The 27,330-nt window shown below is 42.0% G+C and overlaps 1 protein-coding gene and 1 non-coding gene across 2 annotated transcripts; one reads left to right on the forward strand and one right to left on the reverse strand.

Annotated features, from left to right (window-relative positions):
- Positions 1 to 4,718: 4,718 nt before the first annotated feature.
- On the reverse strand, positions 4,719 to 5,543 carry LOC110893291. Its single transcript, XM_022140405.1, has one exon. It carries the CDS (start codon positions 5,541 to 5,543, stop codon positions 4,719 to 4,721), a length of 825 nt encoding a protein of 274 aa, XP_021996097.1.
- A 633-nt stretch (positions 5,544 to 6,176) lies between these two features.
- On the forward strand, positions 6,177 to 6,283 carry LOC118489943. The gene has a single exon (XR_004887954.1). It is a non-coding gene; the product is annotated as a small nucleolar RNA R71 (small nucleolar RNA).
- The last annotated feature ends 21,047 nt before the right edge of the window (positions 6,284 to 27,330 follow it).

Raw genomic sequence — 27,330 nt, forward strand, 5'->3', positions numbered from 1 at the left:
ATTCTTGTTTATATACGACCGTAGTACGTTTACCTCTATGTTTATTACCCTGATTCGCAACATATCCTGATTTATAAACTAATGGCTTCCGAATCAAATAGGAATTTATTCGACCCATTATGTTCTAACATGTTTTTCACTTCCTATGACCAAGGTTAAATCCTGATCATTTTACCCAAATCTCCGGGCTTCGTAACATTAGCGTATTCTCTCCCACTACGTGTTTGGCTTATGCATTCACATCTATTTGATAAACTTGATTCAAGCATCAAGTTTTCCATGTTTAACTTAAAGAACCACTAATTCTCTAAGTTTCAATTCCAAACTAAAATTCATCATTCTATGTTTAGCGCATCCGATACTCGGCTTACGCATTCAATTCACCGTTTATTTCATGACCTTCTAATCACTTAAAGCGACATTTAACCATCTACTTTATTTTGACCCGTTTGGTTGTCCAAGTGAAATCCATCACGTCGTTGACATACCAAACGCAACCATTTTCGCTATATCGAAACATTTAAACTGAGATTCCAGGATCCAGCAGGTTTGACGGAGTTTTGGTCTCGAGATAACCGGTTCGGTGGGATATTATTGATAAGAAATGAGTAGAAGAAGAATCGACACCGAACAAGTCAATTTAATATGGTTTCTATTCAATGATTTAAAGTTACATACCCGTGTAACCAGTTGGACAACATCTCCCCTCAGGGAACCAAAGCTTGTCCAAAACAAGACCCTAACACACCTATATATAGACTAAGTGCATTCGTACGAACCTACTCAGTCCATTCGTACGAACCCAGGTGTGTTTCTTGTGCATCCGCACGAATCAACAACTTAGTCCATTCGTACGAATGGAGTCCATTCGTACGAATGGAGTCCATTCGTACAAACCAACTATTACATCACAAAACCATTTGATTCGTAACGGATATCATACTATTCTATACAATATTCAACACACGCTCTATCTAGCCTATTCGCACAGTGGCGGACATACAAAATATGAATCAACATAAACATATCAACGACTAAACTTGTATATAAAAATGTAACGAAACGACAAGTCACATACCTTAAAGCTTATTGACGTGCGAGCGGGTGTCTATATTTTTAGTTATATTTTTAGCTCTTTTTACTTGCCGATTTCAAGATGTAAATTTATAAAACACGATATTCTACTATCACTCTACACACACGCTAGGGCAAGTGCATCCATCGCGGACGTAGTATAGTGATGGCAAGATACCGAGGTCGTCCAAGGACACAAGAGCTTTTAACACCGGCTTATCGTCAACATCTAATCGAACCAAACTTTGAGAAAAGATTTCTAAACTAATAAAAAGAAAAAAGAACAGAAAATAAAATAAAATAAAAATAGATAGACAAGAAAGAATCGTTTGGTTGACTTATATTTCATGTACCCTTTTGATGATTTCCGCATTTTGGGCATTTTAAGAGATTATCTTTGTTATAGTAGTAGGCCCCTCTTTTGAAGTCGACGTTACACTCAACCTAGTGGTTTGAGTCAGCAAGGATACAATCCCACTAGGTTGGAATATTGAAAGATAATTAAGTAAGTTAGTAATGCAAAATGTGGTGAGCCCCCTTCCAGGCAGCGATCACCCTCAACCTGTTGGTCTGAGTCAGCAGGGTTACAATCCTCGTGGGGTTGGTTTAAAGTTTTAATAGTAGTTTGTAAATAAGGGGTTTAAGCGGTTTCTTACTCTCAGTCGGGCCAGTCATTCCCGGCCAATCCATGGAGTAGTACTAAACTTGAACCAGGTTCTCGTAGGATCTACACACTGAACGAGACATAGAATTACCCAACCACCCTTCTAAACCCCTTCCAAGTAGTTAACATGCTTTATGTAGACCATAAAGACATGAATATGTGAATAAACGACATAAAAACTAATTATTAATGTCAATAATATTTAGCCAATTAAAAAGTTGCCAAAGATTGGAAATCATAAAAGAAATACATAAATGATATGTCTTCATCAAGTGTTGTAAGAATTTAGCCAAGCATGGCCTTTGTTTGACAAAGATTCTTACTATCAATCTTGGATCCCGAGACTACACACACACTCTAAAAGATGGAAAATGAATGATGGTCATGGATGATGGTGTTGTAGTGGTGGTGGAGTGATGGCAAGTGAGAGAGAAGTGGTTTACCAAGGGATGGTTTGAAGTGGAACCAAGCACTTCTATTTATAGCTGAAATCAGAAGCATCACCACGGCCCGTGCCTGCCTGGCACGGCTCCGTGGCCATCTCTCTCTCTCTCTCTCTCTCTCTCTCTCCCTCATTAACTGCTTGTTAGATCTTGTACTAACACGACCCCATGTGTCAATGGTACGGCCCGTGGCCAAAGTACTTGTTGTACTATCGCGGATTCTGAAAATATTTAAGTTGACCATGCCCCCTGTTGGCTTAGCACGGCCCCGTGTCAGCTGCCCGTTTTGTCCTTTGCAGTTGTCTTTTTCTCTGCACATCATCCATCTCCGGACACGGCCCGTGTCTAATGGACACAGCCCCGTGTCAAGTCTTCTATTCTTGCTATTTTGTGGTTTGGATGTGAATCGTGGCTTGGCGAGTTGCGGCAATTCCTCCTTCTTTATATTTATTTTGGTTTTTGCTTTCTTTTTGCTTCTTTTGCAAATTTAAGCTCTTTCAACCCTGAAAATAAAAAAGGAACGAAAACACGAGTTTTTCCAACATTAGTACTAATATGGGTTGCTTTTACGCCGTATTTGATATAATTTATATGTTGTATTTTTTCAACACTTGAATCTTTGCTTGTCCTAAAGAAAAACTCTGTTACGTGGCTTACACACCCAAACGAAATAGGTAGAAGAGAAGGTTTTTTGTCTCATCTTTAGAGTGTCGGGAATCAAAGTTCTAATTTTATTTTATTTTTATTATATTTACAATCCTATTCGTCATGAATTACTTAAAACACAATTTGAGAAAAAATATTTACTTTGGGCATAACATGCGTTGTAAAATCCTATTTTGTTATATGCAAATTTGCACTCCTCACAAGTGGTCACTCATCACTCGGTCGATGATGTATTAAGTGAAACGCTCGTGTCCAATTTGGAACTTACTCCTACCATAGGCTTGACAACCGATCAAACCTCCTCCTTTTGATGTTAAATCCTTATAAATATCAAGATGGCTTTGAAGGGTAGATGGTGGTTTGGGTTTGGTATGTTTTATTGGAAAAGGGTGAAAAACGTTAAATATCGGTTTTTCTATTGCTTTGTGGCTTAGCAAAAAGTATTTTGGCATATTTTTCTAATTTTTCTGATTTTTTTGGTGCCAAAGTTGAAACTGAGCCGTAATCGTAATTTCATAACCGATAAGTTTACAAAAATGAAAGACGAAAAATGAAAAGGTTTGTTTTTGTGGGTTTGGAAACGAAAAGGTTTTAAGGTTCAAAGAGTTTAACTAGGAGGTGTTTTTGGATAAAGCAAAGAAAAATAATGGTTTGTTTTTGAAAAATGGGTTGGTCCTAATGCCTCTATCATTTACTTACTTGGATTTTTGTCGGTAAGGACCTTGAATGCATCGCGTTGTCAAGTTCTAGATTCGTGAGAACCAAATTGACTATTCACACAAGAAACGAAAATTGAGCAATTAGTATAGATGTATATTTGTATGCTCGGTAATGGCTCAAAACTCACTTTTGTGGGAAAAGGGTTGTAGTGTAAAAATGTATATATAATCAAATTTTACAAAGATTTATCATGCCCCTTTTCGTAATTTTTCTAAATTGAGTCTTTTTATCACGACGCTATTAGTTGTAAATTTGCAAAAACATAATTTTTAGAACTTTTTTTGCCCAATTAAACCAAGATAAGTAAAAAAATGAAAAGAAAATTTTGAAAAAGTTTGGGGTGATTAGCGGTTCCAAGGCGAGTTTTGTGTAAGGCTTGATTTAGGACAAACGAATTAAGGTTTTTATTATTCTCCCCCACACTTAAATCACACATTGCCCTCAATGTGTCCCCAATAGGATTTATTTTGGAAAATGTGTAAAAGTGTGAAAATAAGAAAAAAATTTGTTACTGGCAATTGTAGCACGGGGCTAATTGTAGCACGGGGCGTGCTATGGGGACACAGCCCCGTGTCCAAAGTGCCAGTAACAAATTGAATTCAGAAGACTTATAGTCGGGTGGCCACGTGGGCGTGTTGGGTGAGCACGGCCCGTGCCACCTTCTGGACAGAAAATATTTGACAATAGTAAGTTTGGCACGGGGGCGTGCTGGGTGAGCACGACCCCATGCTGCAACCACTGTTTTGCAGCTAAATGAGTCGGGAGGCCTCTGATTTATGTGCGTGGGTTCCAGTTTTCATCATCCATCTTCCTCTGTTGAGCGTGTCTTACTCCTACAAAGCTAAATACTCAAAAGAAAACATTAAACTAGATATTAAACTAAGATTTAGCTAATTTTAAACTAAGATTAAACTACTAAACTAATGGATAGTCCATGGAATGCCTCCATGGTGCGCCATGTTTATATGGGTCCTTGGCTAGACCTAAAGCCGGTCAAATGTTACCCGTGCGGGATGACTCACATCCCGAGTTGTATCGTTGCAATGCATCATTTTAGCTTGAGCAATCGCGTTGAGGTATTTGACCGAATCATCCTCCGCTCGTTGCCCAACTTCAAACTTGATCTCTTTTTCACCAACCCTCAATGTTAGTTATCTGTCAATCATGTCCACCATCGCTCGTGCGGTGACAAGGAAGGGTCGTCCTAGTATGAGCGGGATTTCGGTGTCTTCTTCCATGTCTAGGATAACAAAGTCGGCCGGAAAAATAAATTCTCCTACTTGTACCAATAAATTCTCTATGACACCTTGAGGGTATTTTACCGATCTATCCGCAAGTTGTATGCTCATCTTTGTAGGATGGGGCTTACCCAATCCTAGTCGGTTGAACATAGAAGCTGGCATTAAATTAATGCTAGACCCCAAGTCGGCTAGTGCATTGCTTATTGGCGATCCACCAATAGACCAAGGAATGGTGAAACTTCCGGGATCAATCTTCTTTTGGGGGAGCTTGTTGAGGAGTGCCGCCGAGCATTCTTCACTAAGTGTGACTTTTTGGATGGTTTTGATCTTCCTTTTGTGAGTGAGGAAGTCTCTCATGAACTTGGAATACTTTGGCATTTGAGTGAGTACTTCTACAAAAGGAAGATTGATGTAGACTTGTTTAAGCAAGCTCACGAACTTAGTAAATTGTTCGTCGGTCTTTTGCCAAAGTAAACAGTCGGGGTAAGGGATCGGAGGTGGTTTAGTTATGTTGGTGTTTTGGGGTTGAGTATTTTCTTTATTATTATCGGTAGGTGTTTTAGCATGGATTGGATCGGTTTGTTGTGGGGTTGGCTCAATCTCGGGTCCTACCTTTCGGCTTCTTAGATTGATTACATTTACTTGGGCTTTTGGGTTTGTTTCGGTGTTACTCGGTAAGGCTCCTTGTGGTCTTTCGGCGAAATGTTGGGCTAGTTGACTAAATTGTTTTTCCATATTTTGGATACTAGCCCTTTGGTTTCTAATTTCTGCTTCAGTTTGTGAGAACCTTTCTGAGTATCTTTTATTGGATTCGGAGAAGAGGCGAGTGATGATATCTTCAAGCTTTTCTCTTCCTCCTTGTTTTTGTGATTAAAACCTTGTTGCTCATTTCGTGGTTGTTGAAAGTTAGATACTTGATTTTAATTTTGTTGGTTATTACCCCCCGATTCCCTCCAACTAAAGTTGGGATGATTACGTCACTTGTGAGTGAAAGTATTACTTTGAACTCTCGATGGTCGTGGCCGGTTATTTAGGTAATTTACCGCTTCCGTTTGATTTTCTTGATCTTTCATACAACTCTAGTTTTCTTGGGGGACGCCGCATCCTTTACAAGCCATAACCGAAGCCGTTTTGTTCAATTCAAGTTTCTTTTTTTTATTAGTTAAGGTTTCGATTTGGGCTTGCAAAGAAGTGGATTCATCCACTTTGTGTGCCACTGAAAACTGTTTGAGCAAGTTCTTCAATTTGATTATAAATTTCATCAGGTCGCCGATTCCCAAGGAGTCCCCCGGAGCCGGAATCAAGGATTTTCCTTGTGTGTGTGGCAAGAGTCCGTTGTAGAAGGTGGACACTTGTTGCCAATGTTTAAGACCGAGATATGGGCACTTCCTTAATAGCTCCTTGAACCTTTCCCATGTCTCATACAAGGATTCCCCGTCTTCTTGAGAGTAGGTGTTAATCTCGGACATGAGTTTGGCAGTTTTAGCGGGAGGGAAATATTTGTAGAGAAATTTTTGGGCAAGTTCATCCCAAGTATGTACGGACCCACTTGGGAGGGTATTTAACCAAGCTTTCGCTCGTTCTTTGAGGGAAAAAAGGAACATACGGAGCCGAACGACATCGCTAGAGGCTCCGTTGATCCGGAAGGTGTCACATATTTCCAAGAAGTTGGTAATATGTAAATGAGGATCTTCATCGGCTAGGCCATGGAAAGTGGCGGAATTTGGGAGCATTTGGAGAATGTGTGGTCGAAGCTCAAAGTTATTAGCATCTAGATTAGGAGGGTTAATAGCGGTTCCAAAATTACCGACCGTAGGCCATCGGTAATCCATGAGAGTGCGTTGATCCACCATAGGGGGTTTTGGATCGAGGCTTTTTGTTGGTTTTTGCCTTTAAGTCATTTTCTTAAAAAGCGCTCGGGTGCGTCAAGTAGTACTTTTATGTCTTTGTTAGAGGTAGAGGTCATGCACCAAACTGTATTCCTGCGAATTATACAGAATTGTGTGATTTTCTGCAAACAAAAACAAAAAGAAAGCCTACTCAGAAGGGTAGTAGCCCCGTGCTGTGGCTGGCACGACCCGTGCTGTCCAAAATTTTTTTCTATTTTCAGGTTCCCAGATACTGGAAGTTCAACACAGCCCCATGCTCCTATAACACGGCCCCGTGTCAATTTTTCAGTAACAAGAAAACAGATTCTCCCAGATACTGCAGATTTAACACGGCCCCGTGTTGATCCTACACGACCCCGTGCTAAATCTTTAGAAAGCAGAATTTTAAGAGAAAAAGAGAAAAAAATAAAAAGAATGGATAGAAAATGATTAGGCCGTTAATTTTAAGCTTTCTTAAAATTTTTGTGTCCCCGGCAACGGCGACAAAAACCTGACGTGCGTGCGGGTGTCTATATTATTAGTTATATTTTTAGCTCTTTTTACTCGCCGATTTCAACATATAAATTTATAAAACATGATATTCTACTATCACTCTACACACACGCTAGGGCAAGTGCACCCATCGTGGACGTAGTATAGTGATGACAAGATACTGAGGTCGTCCAAGGACACAAGAGCTTTTAATACCGGCTTATCGTCAACGTCTAATTGAACCAAACATTGAGAAAAGATTTTTGAACTAATAAAAAGAAAAAAAACAGAAAATAAAATAAAATAAAAATAGATAGACAAGAAAGAATCACTTGGATCCGACTTATCTTTCATGTACCCTTTTGATGATTTCCGCACTTTGGACATTTTAAGAGATTATTTTAGTTATAGTAGTAGGCCCCTCTCTTGAAGCCGGCGTTACCCTCAAGCTAGTGGTTTGAGTCAGCAAGGATATAATCCCACTAGGTCTGAATATGAAAGATAATTAAGTAAGTTATTAATGCAAAATGTGGTGGGCCCCCTTCCAGGCAGCGATCACGCTCAACCCGTTGGTCTGAGTCAGCAGGGATACAGTCCTCGCGGGGTTGGTTTAAAGTTTTAATAGTAGTTTGTAAATAAGGGATTCAAGCGGTTTCTTACTCTTAGTCGCGCCAGTCATTCCCGGCCAATCCATGGAGTAGTACTAAACTTGAACTAGGTTCTCGCAGGATCTACACATTGAACGAGACATAGAATTACCCAACCACCCTTCTAACTCCCTTCCAAGTAGTTAACATGCTTTATATAGACCGTAAAGACATGAATATGTGAATAAACGACATATGAAGAATGGTTGAATAAATTGCCTTCAATATAAAAAAACTAATTATTAAAGTCATTAATACATACCCAATTAAAAAGTTGTCAAAGATTGGAAATCATAAAAGATATACATAAAAGATATGTCTTCACCAAGTGATGTAAGAATTTAGCCAAGCATGGACTTTGTTTGACAAAGATTCTTCCTCTCAATCTTGGATCCCGAGACTACACACACTCTCTAAAAGATGTAAAATGGATGATGGTGGTGGATGATGGTGGTGGATGATTGTGTTGTAGTGGTGGTGGAGTGGTGGCAAGTGAGAGAGAAGTGGTTTGCCAAGGGATGGTTTGAAGTGGAACCAAGCAATTCTATTTATAGCAGAAATCAAAAGCTTCACCACGGCCCGTGCCAGCCTGGCACGGCCCCGTGGCCATCTCTCTTTCTCTTCCTCATTAACTGCTTGTCAAATATTGTACTAACACGGCCCCGTCTGTCAATGCCACGGCCCGTGGCCAAAGTACTTGTTGTACTATCGCAAATTTGGAAAATCTTTGAGTTGACCACGCCTCGTGTTGGCTTAGCATGGCCCCGTGTCGGCTGCCAGTTTTATCCTTTGCAGTTGTCTTCGTTTCTGCACAGCATCCATCTTCGGACACGGCCCATGTCTGATGGACACGGCCCCGTGTCAAGTCTTCTGTTATTGCTATATTGTGATTTGGATGTGAATCAGGGCTTGGCGAGTTGCGGCAATTCCTCCTTCTTTACATTTATGTTGGTTTTTGCTGTCTTTTTGCTCCTTTTGCAAATTTAAGCTCTTTTAACCCTGAAAATCAATAAGGAACGAAAACACGAGCTTTTTCCAACATTAGTACTAAAAAAGGGTTGCTTTTACACCATATATGATATAATTTATATGTTGTATTTTAATCACATCACTTATCCTTCAAGCGCGCGTCCATTCCAAGTTTACCGCTTGAAGATTCAACCGCTTTGCCAATAGAGTTCGATCAACATCGTGTTTAGAAGTCGTATTATCTCTTATCACACGTAATTCATCAAATTAGCCAGTTATGCGTTTCTTTCAGAATTTCAACATATCAACATTCATTTAGGCGTTTTAACAAGCACCTTGCGGGCAAGATTTTTATACATCTTTTATCTAGTTCATGACTATTTTTAACCAAGTTTTAGTCATCAAAATTAAGCCCTTATGTCTAGTATTCATGAACAATATGAAGAACTTGCATCATAACATCAGTTTTCACAATTTTGATAGTCAAATTCATGTGTTCATCATATTTTTATAAAAACCCACTTAACATATATATGGGTGATCATCAAATCCCTAGTTTTCAACTCTAATTCATGAAGTTTTCAACTAGGGTTTGTTTCTAGACATGGATTCAACACAATATCACTCATACATTCTACATTCATTCCAGAATTGCGATTATGTGTGTTCATCACAAATTCAAGGTATCACCAAAAGATGAAATTTGACATACCTTGTGATCCTCTAACTTGAGTGATCACTAAATTCAGCTTGGTTTTGATTTAGATTCGTTTTTTCTTCTGGAATTTGGTTGAATTTCGTGAATTAGGGTTCTAGGAAGAGAACCCCTTTTGTGCTCTGTGTAATCTTCGACCAGAACACACACATGTATGTGTTTTGGTATCTTTTTAATTTATTTTTAATTAAAACATTCTTTCATAAATTTCCCTTTTAGTCCCTCTAGGTTTCAAGTTTATAAAAGATCAACTACTTCAAGTTTTCCTTATTGATTACTAGATATCATTAACTAGGTTAGTTAATCCTTGTCACATTATTCTTTGGTTATGACCAACATATATAACATATATTATTTGTATAAAATTTCTATTATTTTTGGGGTGTTACATTTCTCTTCTTCCTTGTTGTGATTGGAAGCCTTGTTGCTCATTTCAGGGTTTTTGTTGAAAGTTAGATCGTTGATTTTGATTTTGTTAATTATTACCCCCCAATTCCCTCCAACTAAAGTTGGGGTGATTTCGCCACTCGGGAGTGAAAGAGTTACTTGTAGCTCCCGGTGGCCGTGGGCGGTGATTATGGTAATTTACCACTTCCATTTGATTATCTATATCTTTCATACAACTTCAGTTTTCATGGGGGCCGCCACATCCATAAGCCATAACCGAAGCCATTTTATTTAATTCAAGTTTCTTTGTTTTTAAAGTTATGGCTTCGATTTGGGCTTGCAAAGAAGTGGTTTCATCCACTTTATAGGAGCCTGAGGCTATGGATATTGAACCCCTAGAAGTGTGCCATTGAAAACTGTTTTGAGCAATTTCTTTAATTTGATTATAAATTTCCTCGGGGCGCTGATTCCCAAGGAGTCCCCGGGAGCTGGAATCCTGAACAAGACTTCATATCTTCATGGGATCTTAGAATACACTAACCAATTTCTTCTTTTCTGATGGACAAGCCTGGAAGATTTGTCTATACCTAGTTTATGTGTAATAATATCTTTAGAAATACCTGTCATATATGCATGTGTTAGTGCATATTCCGTGTGTCTGTAACTGTGCGAATAGGCTAGATAGAGCGTGTGTTGAATATTGTATAGATGAGAGTTAGAAAAACGGTATTGTCATGAAAAGTTCCCTTTGTACGAAGGAACCCTTCGCACGAGGGGACACTATGTCACACCCCCAAAATCCACCTGCGGAGTATCCCCGCTTGGAGGCGTGACATGACCAGGATCCTAACCACCAATCATATTGAACATGTAATATAGTTAAGTATAGCGGAAGCATTTTAAGTAACCCAAACAATAGCATGCATGATTTATCATAAGTGTTGAAATATCATTCACGACCCTTTGCCCACAACGACCTGCTCCTCCCTGTGCAAGCTCCATAATGTACCTAAGGTCCTGCAAGGCATGCAGCAAATGATCAACAAACTAGTTGAGCGAGTTCACAGAAAGTAAGTTCAGTAATGGAGTAGTATAGCAAGCATTGCGTTCGTTTATCTAATCATGCATCGTACTAGTTCGTTCATTGTTCATGTATAGTATTGGTTCGTATCGCGGGCCATTTCGGCATGTATGCGAAGATTGGGGAAAGTTCTCAAGTATTCTAGACTATGTATATTTGTATCGCGGCCACCCTGGCATGTGTGCGAAGTTTTAGTATATAGTCGCGGCCTTTCCAAGGCATGTGTGCGAAGATCAGTCATAATATCGCGGCCAACCCCTGGCGTGTATGCGAAGATCAGTTCAATTGGTATACTAGTCTAGCCGTATCTTATCATTCACCACCCTCACCCTGAGGACTCATATCATTATGTTCTGTTAACTAAGTATGTACGTATAGTTTATTCAATCCCATTCCCACCCTGGGAACCCCATGCCTTGGCTGTGTGAACTCACCTTAGGTTTGCTCGGCAGATGCACAAAGAGTACAGGTAGCAAGTAAATGATCAACCACGTCCTAACAGGGTTATCACATAAGTCAGGTTCGTATATAGCACACATACTGTATCACATAGGTTAACACGTTGCAAGCATGCAAGGATCATGGTAAACATGTACACGTATCAGCAATCCGATAACAATCTAAGTATTCGGCCCAAACATAACCCGGCCCAATGACAATAATAGCCCAACCAGATAAGCAGTCCAATAAGCAGCGATGTAAACAAGTCCAATTATCCGGCCCAATTAATTGGGCTCGTGTCAGTGTGCAAGTCCAATCATGTGCACGTGCATGGTCCCGACTCGCAACAGAGATTTCGAGTCGCAACAAGGGAGATCTCGACAGACGCATATCCTTCGAGACTAGGTGGTTTCGAGTCCGGTCTCGAGTCGCAACGGGGTTACGAGTCGTAACTACTGGTCTCGGCTCATCATGGTTTGGTTACGAGTCGCAACCGGGACTCACAACCACGGTTTCGGCTCATGCTGTTGTGTGAGGTTCCGAGTCGCAACAAGACTCGCAATCTCGGTCTCGACTCGCAATCCGTGTGCCTAACAACTTGTAACAGTTTCCATGTTTCATGCAATCAGTTATGCCAATCAATTATCAATTTCCATAATTCAAACCAACTAACAGTTTCTCATGAATCCTACCGAGTTTTATCGATCAAACATGCAATAACAATATACATTCTCATAAACCCTAGTATGAATAACGTGAATAACCAAATCACCCAATTTATGAACAACAACATCAAACATCATATCCGATTTCGTAATCATGTAACCAACTTAACAAGAATATTATCATTAACATTATCAAACATTATCCGATTATATAACCTGTCCGGCTGATCGAACAAAGCCCAAACAAACATGCAATTATCTAATCATATATAGCAAATCAACAATTTATCAGACATCGATTCCTATCCATCAAACATATCCGGTCGATCAGTTCTACATGTCCGACCGATTCAACAACACATTCAGCCAAATAACACACAAATCAAGTAAAGCAATTCAATTAAAACACTAACCGATCGGTCGAGGGTAATCCAAATCGGGATCAATTTCCGGTTGCTTGTGCCGTCCGGTTATGCGTGAGAAAGAGAGAGATGTTTTTGCTAGGGTTTTGTGTGTGTTTTTCTAAATTGTCAAGTTGTAAAACTAGAACCCTAAAGGTGTGCATGTATATATGTATACGTACAAGGGATGTGGGCCGAAATCCCACATGGGTTTTCTCATGGTCTCGAGTCCACTAAATGGACCGAGTGGGTTTTCGTGAAATCAAATACTATTCGGTTTAAGCAACATGTCACACAATCACATAATCACATAACATATCATGTATTCGTTCAATTAACATAGATCACGTGAGCATATAACGTCACACAAGATAAGTCTAAAGTACGGGTTGTCAAATTATCCCCAACTAATTGGAAATTTCGTCCCGAAATTTGGTATGCACTCACTGAGGAAGCTAGGTAAGTTCAATCGTTCACTGGTTTTTCCTGGGGTGTCACATCCTCCCCCCGTTGATCTGGAATTTCGTCCCGAAATTCCGAAGTAGTAGCTTCAACCTCAGTAGTGGTAGCATTGGTTTCGAATAACTGGGGGTACTTTTCTGTCACCCTGTCTTCGCGTTCCCAGGTGTACTCTGGGCCACGTTGGAGTTCCAACGAACTCGGACAAGAGGGATTCTCTTGTGTTTGAGGACCTTCACATCCCGGTCCGTGTTTTCTACTGGTTCCTCGACGAACTGCAACCGCTCGTCGGTAGTTCAATACATGAGAGACATTGTGAACTGCCCCGAGTTCAGCTGGTAGGTTAAATCTATAGGCTATCCGGCCTGTACGTTCTATGATCTCGAATGGTCCCCGACCTGACATTCCAATGGCTTTCTACGCTTGTCCGCGTAGGCTTTCTGACGGTCGCGTGCTGCCGCCATGCGTTGTCGTATCTGTGCAATCTTTTTCCATGGCGTCCATAAAATCTCTGGACCCGTAATCTGACTATCCCCCACCTCTGCCCAACAGAGAGGTGACCGGCATTTACGCCCGTACAATGCCTTGAATGGAGTGGCTTGTATGCTATTGTGCTTATGTTTAATCGTGAGTCGAATGGTTTGTGCATTGCTTGCCAAAGTTCTGACGTGAATCGTGCATCGTGGTCCGAAATGATGGACGTGGGCACCCCGTGCCTCGAACAATCTTCTTTAAGATAGATGTCTGCGAGAGTGGAGAACTTGTCCGTTTCCTTAATCGGTAGGAAGTGTGCAGACTTGGTGAGTCGATCCACGATCACCCATATGGTATCGTTCCCATGCTGGGATCGAGGTAGGCCTGTAACGAAATCCATGGAAATTTCTTCCCATTTCCACTGAGGTATCTTAAGCTGCTGAAGTAGGCCCGTTGGTTTCCGATATTCAACCTTGACTCCCACACAGGTCAAGCATTTTCCAACGTACGTAGCGATGTGGGCCTTCATACTAGGCCACCAATAAGTAGTGCTGATGTCGTAGTACGTTCTATCCGACCCTGGATGTACTGAGTGGTAAGACTTGTGAGCTTCATCCATCACAAGTTCGCATAGACCGTCGTTAAGTGAGACCCAAATATGCCCCGTTACAGAGTAGGCGCCGTCTGCCTTCTGTCCTAATCGTTGTTGTGTGCCGCGTAAGGCTCCAGCCTTGACGTTTTCGGGCTTCTGTGCTTCTATCTGAGCAGTTCGTATCTGTGCTGGAAGGCTAGATTGGATCGTAGCAGTAGCGCTCGCACGCGCTAAGGTAGAGTGTCCTTCCGACTGAGGGCGTCCGCCACAACATTGGCCTTGCCTGGATGGTACTTGATGGCGCATTCGTAGTCGCTATGTAGTTCAACCCATCATCGTTGACGCATGTTCAAATCCTTCTGCCTAAGGATATGCTCGAGACTCCTGTGATCGGTGTAAATCGTGCACCTGGTACCGTACAGGTAGTGTCGCCATATCTTAAGCGCGAAAACGACAGCTCCCAGCTCTAAGTCGTACGTTGTGTAGTTGCGTCTATGAATCTTAAGTTAACGTGAAGCAAAAGCGATAACCTTGTCGCGCTGAAAGCAGTCTCCTGGGGCTCTCCCAGCAATAGGTGACACCCTTCTGTGTCAGTAGCGTAAGTGGCTGAGCAATCTCTGAGAAATCCCTGCATAAGCCGTCTGTAGTATGTGGTGTAGGCCTGATTTCTGGTCGAGTCTACCTTGGATGGATTGACACGGATCCCATCCTTGCTCACTATATGGCCTAAGAAGTGGACTTCACGAATACTATGACGAACTTGTCTAGGTAGGGTTTGCACACCCTGTTCATGAGGTTCTCAAATACAGCAGGTGCGTTCAAATAATATCAAACCATCCATCATATCAAACACAAAGTATAGTAACTAAAATAGTCCATAAAACCCAGTACGAATCAGGTTCAAACCAAACTTTGTTTGAGTAACAGAGACATAATAAAGAAAATCCCAAAACGAGTTATAACTTCAAGCAGCGTCTCCTTGTCCTAGCATGAAAGCTCGACCCCTTGCCTCGTTGCCATTGTTGTTGTTGTTGTTCCCATTGCCCTGGTTATTATTGTTGTTCAGATTCTGGTTCAACTGTGGGCAATCGCGCTTGTAATGACCTTCTGCCCCACACTGGAAACATCCCCGATTTCCACGCTGTGGCTGCTGCTGCTGCTGTGGGTTCTGAGGAACTGGTGGTGGAAGTTGCTGATTCTGGTTTGCAGGTCGTGAGCTCCTGCAATCTTTGGCTTCATGCCCTATCTTGAGACATCTCTGGCAACGTTCCTTGCGACACCTTCCACTGTGGTGCTTGTTACACTTGTTACATAGTGGGTGTACTCCCCTGTATCCACCCTGCTCCTGATTGCCAGATGGTTGCTGACTCGGGTTCTGATAGTCGTTCGTTCTGCGCTGCTGTGCTTGAGACTGATCGGAATCCCCATCCCATTTCCGTTTGTTGTCGCTGGGTGTAGCAGTAGTAGCAGCTGAAGTGACTGTAGCAGTAGCGTTGACACGCTTAGGCAGTTTATTCTGATCCACTGCCTGGTCGGTAATGCGATGAGCGAGGCGTTGGATTTCCTGGATGTTTTCGAGGTTAGCCGACGTCACGTGGCTCTGAATCTCTGGCGCCAAACCCTTGAGATACAACTCAATGCGCTTGTATGGAGGGTCTACCATAGTAGGACACAGAACTGCCAGCTCATTCGACCGTTTCGTATACGCTTCGATCTCAGATCCCACCATCCTTAGGTTATACAACTCGTCTTCCAACTTGTGAATGTCTTCACGCGTGCAATACTCACGCTTGATGAGTTCCTTAAAATCGTTCCATGGGGTGGCGTTAGCAGCTGCCAACCCTAAGATTTGAACTTGGGCGTTCCACCAAGTTAGTGCTATTCCCTCCAAGGTGCCGGTGGCAAACTTGACCTTGCGAGCCTCAGGGCACTCGCACATCTCGAATACTGATTCTAGCTTCTCGAACCAGTGGAGGAGTCCAACCGCTCCTTCTGTGCCGCTGAAAGAGTTTGGACGACAGTCCATGAAGTTCTTAAAGGTGCAAACTTGCTGCGCTGGTTGACCTATTGTGTATGAATAGGGCAAAGTTTAAATACAAGGGCTAGCTTAGGAACGTAGGATCTAAAGATCCTAGTGTAAGTTATGACTACAGGGTATACTACTTGCTTGAGCAGCTGCAAGTGCCGCAGCAACTTGAGCTTGAACGAGAGCCTCTAGCTGGGCTTGAGTCATGTTAATCCTTCCAGACATGATCTTCATAGTAAGAGTAACGTAAATGAGAGTGGGTCGCGAGTAGGGCGATGACAGAAAAGTATGGGCATATAGGTGTTCTCATGTAATCAAAGCATGTGTATCTAAACGTAATGCGAGCAAAGTTCTAAGCAGTTCTAGCAAACAGGCAATAAACATAAACCTTATTACCTAAGATGTCGAGTCTTGCACGTGGAGCGAAGCGTCGTTGTGGATCGTTGAGAGCACTGTTCTGGTTATAGTCTGGTTTTAATAAAAACGTTTTCCCATATTAAAACCTAGTTCTCTATAACCAATGGCTCTGATACCAATCTGTCACACCCCCAAAATCCACCTGCGGAGTATCCCCGCTTGGAGGCGTGACATGACCAGGATCCTAACCACCAATCATATTGAACATGTAATATAGTTAAGTATAGCGGAAGCATTTTAAGTAACCCAAACAATAGCATGCATGATTTATCATAAGTGTTGAAATATCATTCACGACCCTTTGCCCACAACGACCTGCTCCTCCCTGTGCAAGCTCCATAATGTACCTAAGGTCCTGCAAGGCATGCAGCAAATGATCAACAAACTAGTTGAGCGAGTTCACAGAAAGTAAGTTCAGTAATGGAGTAGTATAGCAAGCATTGCGTTCGTTTATCTAATCATGCATCGTACTAGTTCGTTCATTGTTCATGTATAGTATTGGTTCGTATCGCGGGCCATTTCGGCATGTATGCGAAGATTGGGGAAAGTTCTCAAGTATTCTAGACTATGTATATTTGTATCGCGGCCACCCTGGCATGTGTGCGAAGTTTTAGTATATAGTCGCGGCCTTTCCAAGGCATGTGTGCGAAGATCAGTCATAATATCGCGGCCAACCCCTGGCGTGTATGCGAAGATCAGTTCAATTGGTATACTAGTCTAGCCGTATCTTATCATTCACCACCCTCACCCTGAGGACTCATATCATTATGTTCTGTTAACTAAGTATGTACGTATAGTTTATTCAATCCCATTCCCACCCTGGGAACCCCATGCCTTGGCTGTGTGAACTCACCTTAGGTTTGCTCGGCAGATGCACAAAGAGTACAGGTAGCAAGTAAATGATCAACCACGTCCTAACAGGGTTATCACATAAGTCAGGTTCGTATATAGCACACATACTGTATCACATAGGTTAACACGTTGCAAGCATGCAAGGATCATGGTAAACATGTACACGTATCAGCAATCCGATAACAATCTAAGTATTCGGCCCAAACATAACCCGGCCCAATGACAATAATAGCCCAACCAGATAAGCAGTCCAATAAGCAGCGATGTAAACAAGTCCAATTATCCGGCCCAATTAATTGGGCTCGTGTCAGTGTGCAAGTCCAATCATGTGCACGTGCATGGTCCCGACTCGCAACAGAGATTTCGAGTCGCAACAAGGGAGATCTCGACAGACGCATATCCTTCGAGACTAGGTGGTTTCGAGTCCGGTCTCGAGTCGCAACGGGGTTACGAGTCGTAACTACTGGTCTCGGCTCATCATGGTTTGGTTACGAGTCGCAACCGGGACTCACAACCACGGTTTCGGCTCATGCTGTTGTGTGAGGTTCCGAGTCGCAACAAGACTCGCAATCTCGGTCTCGACTCGCAATCCGTGTGCCTAACAACTTGTAACAGTTTCCATGTTTCATGCAATCAGTTATGCCAATCAATTATCAATTTCCATAATTCAAACCAACTAACAGTTTCTCATGAATCCTACCGAGTTTTATCGATCAAACATGCAATAACAATATACATTCTCATAAACCCTAGTATGAATAACGTGAATAACCAAATCACCCAATTTATGAACAACAACATCAAACATCATATCCGATTTCGTAATCATGTAACCAACTTAACAAGAATATTATCATTAACATTATCAAACATTATCCGATTATATAACCTGTCCGGCTGATCGAACAAAGCCCAAACAAACATGCAATTATCTAATCATATATAGCAAATCAACAATTTATCAGACATCGATTCCTATCCATCAAACATATCCGGTCGATCAGTTCTACATGTCCGACCGATTCAACAACACATTCAGCCAAATAACACACAAATCAAGTAAAGCAATTCAATTAAAACACTAACCGATCGGTCGAGGGTAATCCAAATCGGGATCAATTTCCGGTTGCTTGTGCCGTCCGGTTATGCGTGAGAAAGAGAGAGATGTTTTTGCTAGGGTTTTGTGTGTGTTTTTCTAAATTGTCAAGTTGTAAAACTAGAACCCTAAAGGTGTGCATGTATATATGTATACGTACAAGGGATGTGGGCCGAAATCCCACATGGGTTTTCTCATGGTCTCGAGTCCACTAAATGGACCGAGTGGGTTTTCGTGAAATCAAATACTATTCGGTTTAAGCAACATGTCACACAATCACATAATCACATAACATATCATGTATTCGTTCAATTAACATAGATCACGTGAGCATATAACGTCACACAAGATAAGTCTAAAGTACGGGTTGTCACACACTAGTCCACTCGCACGAATGGAAGCTAGTCCATTCGCACTAAGCCTCACTCGCACAGAGATGTTTTCCTATAAATAGGAGTTATGAGTGAGAGCTGAGTTGAAGTTTTGGAGTTCCTAGAGGGGAAATGCTAGAGAATTTTTTCTCCAGCTTGTAAATGATGTAAACTGTTTCGAAATGAATGAAGCTTTCGACTGTTCTGCTTCTACTCCATTCTTAGTAATAATATTCTACCGAATTAGTTCTATCCCGTCCAAACTTCCGTCTAATCCCGCAGGATCCTAGACTCTCAATTGGTATCAGAGCTACGATACCGATTTAATCGATCTAACAGTTGATTGAATCACCTACGCGCATGTATTATGGGGTTTTAGGGGGTTTTAGACGTAAAACATCAAATTAATGGTCAATTCACAGATGGAATTTGAAATTGAAGACTGTGACACCCCAGGAAAACCAGGAAAACCATGCAACTTAACTAGCTTCCTCAGTGGGTACGTACCAAATTTCGGGACGAAATTTCTTTCAACTTAGGGATAATGTGACAACTCGTATTTCAGAACATGTCTTTGTGTTTAATGTAACGTGTATGAACTCTATGTGACTAATCGATGTGTTGGTTTTATGAATAAATGTTTCATGCTATGTTATTATGTTATGTGAATTTATGTAATTCGAACCGCACAACACCCGTCCAATCGCACAAGTCAGTTGGGCCGCACAACTCACTCTTTGTCATACACATCCCTCGGCCCAATCTTGCATCCTTGTACTCGAACCGTAAGGGCAGCCCATGTATGGGTTCGGCCCATTACCTTGTATCGCATAAACCATGAGGAGAGTGTATACTCCTCATTTGTTACAAATCTCATAACACACACCAAACCCTAACTCTCTCCTCCCTCTCAAACCCGACGGCAACATCTTCCCTCTATCGAAGATCTTCTTGTTCGAGTCGACCCTTGTTCTACTTTTAACCGGTTAGTATCTTACTATTGATTTCATGTTAGATGATGTTGTGATCTATATGTTTCTACATAATGATTTAGAGACGTTTTGTGGTTGAGTGATTGTAATGTCAATTGATGAGGTTTGGTGTTCTTGTATATCAGCTCACATGTGTAGGGAGATTAGATCAATATAGGGTTTGATGATCTTATGATGTCGATGATGAGCTAGAACCGATTGTATGTTAATCGGCCGTTATGCGAGTATAATTGGATGATTGGCTGTGCTGTCATGTTAGGGTGCACGTTAGTAACCAAGATCATGAGCCTGTTAATGTGAATAATGTTATGGATGTTGTTCTTGCCATGATTATGATTAGAGTTCATAGAGATTTGATGTTAAAGCCCCTGTTTGATCGATGATTGCATGATTTGAAGTTGTTAATGCTGAATTAATTGAAAGGATGAGAAATAGGAAACTGATAGAATGATTGTAACCGATTACCATGATTTACGGCAATCACATAACCAATCGCATAAGGTCAGATCCTATAGAATCTGACCTGATCGCACAAGACTGAACGCACAAGTACAGTCGCACAAGTTAAGTACAAGCACATAAAGCACAGTGTACAATCAGTTATTGCATGATCGCACAAGACCTTGTGGATCGCACAAGACAGCGCCGATCGCACAAGGCTTGGGCCACACACAACTACTTAAAACTGTTATGATGTTGGGCCTCCAAGCCCAATCCCAATCGCACAAGGATTGGTCAGTTGCACAAGACCATCCGGATCGCACAAGTTACCCGAATCGCACAAGATCCCTACTTGTTGTTATTTGGGCCGAGTATGTTGTTGGACTGTTTATATTGTTGGGTCGGGTTTATGATGGATCGCACAACATGTTGTGGATCGCACAACATGTTGGGCCGGGTACTATTGGGCTTATATTTGAATCGCACAAGTATGAATGTGTTATGCTCGTGACTGTTAACTGGTTACCATGATCAACACGTGTTGAAAATCTGTTAGGCTATGTGTAAACATACGTGCACTACTTGAAATCAAAACCTGACTTGTAATGTAACCATGTTAGGACGTGGTTGACCCCTTAGCTCAAGTAACCTTTCTGTGTATCTGCCGAGCAAACCAAGGTGAGTTCACACTCTTACCAAGGCATGGGATTCCCGGGGTTGGGAATGGGTTTGAATAATGGGATTGAACAATTACTTGTACTTACACGGCTACTAGACTATCTACCATCGTCCTCGGGTTAAGCAGGGAACTTACGTAAAACCTACGTAAACATGTACTTACCACTGTCCTCAAGTTACGAAGGGCACTTACGTAAAACCTACGTAAACTCACACATACTACTGTCTTCGGGTTAAGAAGGACACTTACGTAAAACCTACGTAAACCCCACGCGTACCACTGCCCTCGGGTAAAGAAGGGCACTTACGTAAAGCCTACGTAAACTTCGTACGTACTCCTGTTCTCGGGTTAAGAAGAACACTTATGGTTACAAATAGTCTAGTAAATATAATCATGGGAAGCCCCCACTAACCGATCATACTAGTGGCCTAGTAGATCCCGCATGTTTATGAAACGAACTTACGATACTTGAACGAATACATTATCTGAACAGTCAACTGTGAACTCGCTCAACTTTGTTGTTGACTCTCTGTTACATGCCTTGCAGGACCTTAGGTACACATGGAGCTTGCACGGGAGGCGCAGTCGTTGTGGGACATGGATCGTGGATGCCATGTTAAACTTTATAACACTTGAACTTGTTACTTACATTGGGTTTTCATATTATGCTTCCGCTACTTAAACTATGTTTGGTTTGGACATCAATTGTATTGTGTGGGATTTTATAAACTATTTTAATTTTATGTTATGTTCAATATGATTGGTGGCTTGATCCTGGTCATGTCACGCCTCCAAGTGGTGGTAACTCCGCATGTGGATTTTGGGGGTGTGACATATTGGTATCAGAGCCATTGGTTATAGAGAACTCGGTTTTAATAAAGGGAAAACGTTTTTATTAAAACCGGACTATAACCAAAACAGTGCTCAACGATCCACAACGACGCTTCGCTCCACGTGCAAGACTCAACATCCTAGGTAATATGGTTTACGATTTATTGCCTACTTGCTAGATTACATAGAACTTTGCTCATGGTATGCTTAGATACACATAAACACTATTGCTTGAGAACACTTGTGTGCTTACTCTCCTCTGTCATCGCATTTTTCGCGAACCTCTCTCACCTATGTTGCCTTTGATATCAAGATCTTGGCTGGATGCATAAACATGACACAAGCCCAGTTGACGGCTCTCATTAACGAACAAGTAGCTGCGGCACTTGCAGCCGCACAAGCAGGAGGTCAACACGCTCAGCAACCTGTTTGCACTTTCAAGAACTTCATGGACTGTCGTCCAAGCACATTCAGTAGCACTGAAGGAGCGGTTGGACTCCTCCGTTGGTTTGAAAAGCTCGAGTCCGTGTTTGAGATGTGTGAATGCCCTGAGGCTCGCAGGGTGAAATACGCCACTGGTACTTTAGAGGGTATTGCGCTGACTTGGTGGAATGCGCAAGTTCAGATGTTAGGGTTGGCAGTTGCTAACGCCACCCCTTGGAACGATTTCAAGGAGCTAATCAAGCGGGAATACTGTACATGAGATGACATCCACAAGTTAGAAGTGGAGTTCTTCAATCTGAAAATGACGGGGTCAGAGATAGAAGTGTATTCGAAAAGGTCAAACGAGCTGGCCATCTTGTGTCCAACTATGGTGGACCCTCCTATCAAGCGTATTGAGTTGTATCTCAAAGGGCTAGCTCCAGAAATCCAGAGTCATGTGACATCGGCCAACCTTGATAATATCCAGGATATTACTCGGCTCGCTCATCGCCTCACAGACCAGGCAGTGGAACAGAACAGGCTGCCTAAACGTATCAGTGCTGCTACCGCTACTACTACTCCTGCTACTCCCAGTGACAACAAGAGAAAATGGGATGGGGATTCCAGCAAGGGTTCAGCTACCGCTCAGTCTCAGGTCCAGCAGCGAAAGACTGACAACTACCAGAGCCCTAGTTAGCAGTCTTCTGGTAGTCACGGGCAGAAAAGATATCAAGGAAATCACCCAAGGTGCAACAATTGTAACAGACACCACAGCGGCCAGTGCAACAAGGGTCGTTGTCAGCGGTGCCTCAAGATGGGCCATGAGGCCAAGGATTGCAGGAGCCCACGACCTGCGAATCAGAACCAGCAACAACAACCACCAGCTCCACAAAACTAGCAACAGCAGCATCAGCGAGGCAACCGGGGATGCTTTCAGTGTGGTGCTGAAGGCCATTTCAAGCGAGATTGCTCCCAGTTAAACCAAAACCAGAATCGCAACAAAAACAATAATAATCAGGGCAATGGGAACAACAACGGGGGAAACAACGATAACAACGGCGCTAGGGGTCGAGCGTTCGTGCTAGGTCAGGGAGATGCAAGGAATGATCCTAACGTAGTGATGGGTAAGTTCCTTCTCGACGACTTTTATGTTATTGTGTTATTTGATTCGGGTGCGGATGTGACAACTTGAATTTCCAAGATTCTATTTCGCATTTATTGCACGTTCATGTATTGACTAGTCGTTTATTTGCACAATTGATTACCATGGAATTATATATGTTTTGATTGTTTGATTGTGCATGGTTGTTTGTTAATTGTGAAATTGATAAATATATGAACTTGGTGGTGAAATTATGAAATTGTTATGAGATGGTGTACTATTGTAAAATATAATACTTGAGGATGTAGAGGACAATTAGTGAAATTCTAGTCATACTTAACCCTAATCCCATTTCACTAATCACTTTCACAAAAACCAAAGCACGTACATTCACTTTCTCTAGCAATCATCATCACCATCATCATTGGCACAAGATAATCATCACTCTTGATTACTCTTTCTCTAGGATCATCACAAGGTAATTGTTTAATCATTGTTGTGATTAATTGTTGATTGTTTGCTTGTTTTCAACTCTTGATTCTTGTGAATTCTTGTAAACCCTAGTCTCTATATTATGCTCCTGTGTTTTTGATTGAGGTTGATTATTGTGATGTGAAGATGATTAATCATATAATCAGTTGCCTGATGATTTTTGATGCGTAATATGTAGACATAACGATTGTTGTTTTGATCAGCGTAATGCAAACGTATGAACCTAGGGTTTTTGATCGTATGAATGAAAGCTGTAACTGACGCTTGATTCTGTGCAAAAATTAGAGTTTAGGCATTATTGTTAGTCAGAGTTTTGGAATGTTATGCATGTCTGAGTTTTGTTATGAATGATTGTTAACTCTCCGAGTTTCTTAACTCCAAGTGTTGTCCGAGGTTTAAACCCTCTTGTATGATGAGGTCCGAGTTTAAATTAAGCAAATATGGACCGAGTTTAATTGACTAGCTTATGTTTGGTCCGACTTTTGTTGAATGTTAAGAGGCCCGAGTTTTACAAGATCATAAGGGTCCGAGTATGTCAATTATAAAAGGTCCGAGTTTTAGCTAATGGATTGAAGTCCGACTTTTATAAAGTTAAAGGGGTCCGACTTTTAAACCTTAACCTGTCCGAGTTTTAACTCCTTTACATGCTGTCCGAGTTTAACCCCCCCCTTATGATGTCCGAACTTTAATCCCCCAAGCCCTATCCGAGTTTGTTGATGAAACATCATGTGGTCCGAGTTTCCTAGCTCCCACACTTGGTCCGAGTTTCATCACTATGTGTAATGTCCGAGTTTAAAGGCCAAAGGGTGGTCCGACCTTGTGACCCCCTTGCCCACTTGGTCCGAGTTTCATCCATGAAACTTTTGTCCGAGGTTATAACACATCATGTGCTATCCGAGTTATGAACAGGGGAAACCCCCCCCCCCACACTTGTCTGAGTTTTTAAGAGGGGCATGACCTGGTGAATGTTCATATGAAGCTTTAATATGTATGATAAATGTTGTGGAATGATGTATAGGTGCTCAAATTTCATACGCATGATGTGTTGTTCGAACTTTAAATATATGCTCTCATAATTCGTTGTTGTTAATGGTTGAAAAGACTGAGTTATGTTGATACCAAGTTCAGAACTTCGTGTGAAGAACAACCTGCTATTGCATGCTACTGTTTACTACTGTCTACGACTATGTGATACTGTCTGATTATGATGATACGTGTTACTAAATGATACCGCATGTTACTGTGAGATACGTTACAGTATGCTACTGTTTGATCACCAAAGAGTTGTAAACGTAATTGAACGTATAATACTTACATCAAATCATGTGCAATACTTCCTAGGTCGTGTGTAACGGACTTAGACGATTAGCAAACCCTAGAAGCAATAACATACCGAGCAAACCAAGGTGAGTTCACACAGCCAAGGCATGGGGTTCCCAGGGTGGGAATGGGATTTGGATTACTTTATTGTACATAATCAGTTGACAGAGCCTAACGATAAGAATACGACTAGGCTAGTAACACTTATTGAACTGATCTTCGCACACCTGCCAAGGATTGGCCGCGATATTATGACTGACTTCGCACACCTGCCTTTGGAAGGCCGCGAACTGAATTTACTAATCTTCGCACACCTGCCTGGTAGGCCGCGATACAGATAAACCTAGTCTAGGATACCTGGGATGAACATCCCCTAATATCTTCGCATACCTGCCTGGGAGGCCGCGATGGAAACTGATACGATACATGACATAACGAACGAACATACTATTACTCATACTACACTATTACTGAACTGTTAACTGTAAACTCGCTCAACTAGTTGTTGATCCTCTGTTACATGCCTTGCAGGTCGTTAGATACTTATGGAGCTTGCACAGGGAGGAGCAGGTCGTTGTGGAGCATGGATTATGTTTTGAAACTTATTGAACTTATGTTACACTTTTGGGTTTTCGTACTTATGCTTCCGCTATACTTATAAACTATGATTATGTTTTGAACACCTATCGTATTGAATGATTGGTATACATTTATTATATTTGATATTAATTACACGTTCGATATGATTGGTGGCTTGATCCTGGTCATGTCACGCTCCCAAGCGGTGATACTCCGCGTGTGGATTTTGGGGGTGTGACAGATTGGTATCAGAGCCATTGGTTATAGAGAACTTGGTTTTAATATGGGAAAACGTTTTTATTAAAACCAGACTATAACCAGAACAGTGCTCTCAACGATCCACAACGACGCTTCGCTCCACGTGCAAGACTCGACATCCTAGGTAATAAGGTTTATGTTTATTACCTGCTTGCTAGAACTGCATAGAACTTTGCTCGTAGTATGCTTACATTACTTTGCTCACTACTTGTTATTGCTTGAGAACACTTACGTGCTTACACTCTTCTGTCATCGCACTATTCGCGAACCTTTCTCACTTATGTTGCCTTTGATGTGAAGATCAATGGCCGGACGAATTAACATGACTCAAGCCCAGCTAGAGGCTCTCGTTCAAGCTCAAGTTGCTGCGGCACTTGCAGCTGCTCAAGCAGGTAGTATACCCTGCAGTATAGACACACACTAGGATCTTTAGATCCTACATTAACTCTCGTATTTAACTTTGTCCTATTCGTACACAATAGGTCAACACGCGCAGCAGCCTGTCTGCACTTTCAAGAACTTCATGGACTGTCGTCCAAGCTCATTCAGTGGCACCGAGGGGGCAGTGGGACTCCTCCATTGGTTTGAGAAGCTAGAATCCGTGTTCGAAATGTGTGAATGCCCTGAGGCTCGCAGGGTTAAGTACGCCACTGGCACTTTGGAAGGAATCACGTTGACTTGGTGGAACGCGCAAGTACAGATCCTAGGGTTGGCAGCTGCTAACGCCACCCCTTGGAATGATTTCAAGGAATTGATCAAAAGGGAATACTGCACTCGTGAAGACATTCACAAGCTGGAAGATGAACTGTATCACTTGAAAATGGTTGGGTCAGAGATCGAAGCCTATACCAAACGGTCAAATGAACTGGCCGTGCTATGCCCAACTATGGTGGACCCTCCAGTGAAACGTATTGAGTTGTATCTCAAGGGTTTAGCGCCAGAGATCCAGAGCCATGTGACATCGGCTAATCTTGATAATATCCAGGCTATTCAGCGCCTTGCTCACCGTATTACAGATCAGGCAGTGGATCAGAACAGACTGCCAAAACGTGTCAAGGCTACTGCTACTGCTGTCACTACTGCTACTACTCCCAGTGACAACAAGAGGAAATGGGAGGGGGATTCCAGCAAGGGATCAGTTTCCGTTCAGTCTCAGCAGTGCAAGACAAATGACTACCAGAATTCGAGCCAGCAATCATCTGGCAGTCAGGGGCAGGGTGGATATCGGGGAATTCACCCACTGTGTAATAAGTGCAACAGACACCACAGCGGAAGATGTCGCAGGGAACGTTGTCAAAGATGCCTCAAGATGGGTCATGAGGCAAAGGATTGTAGAAGCTCTCGGCCAACAAATCAGAACCAGCAACTCCCACCGCCAGCCCCACAGGACCAGCACCAGCAGCCACAACGAGGAAACCGGGGATGTTTCCAGTGTGGGGCTGAAGGCCACTA

The sequence above is a fragment of the Helianthus annuus genome, chromosome 2 (assembly GCF_002127325.2).
Source record: "Helianthus annuus cultivar XRQ/B chromosome 2, HanXRQr2.0-SUNRISE, whole genome shotgun sequence".
Lineage (NCBI taxonomy): Eukaryota > Viridiplantae > Streptophyta > Magnoliopsida > Asterales > Asteraceae > Helianthus > Helianthus annuus.

What these genes read in the sequence shown, in the direction of transcription:
- LOC110893291 (XM_022140405.1), bottom strand. Translation starts at nt 5,543, where the DNA reads ATGGAAAAACAATTTAGTCAACTAGCCCAACATTTCGCCGAAAGACCA.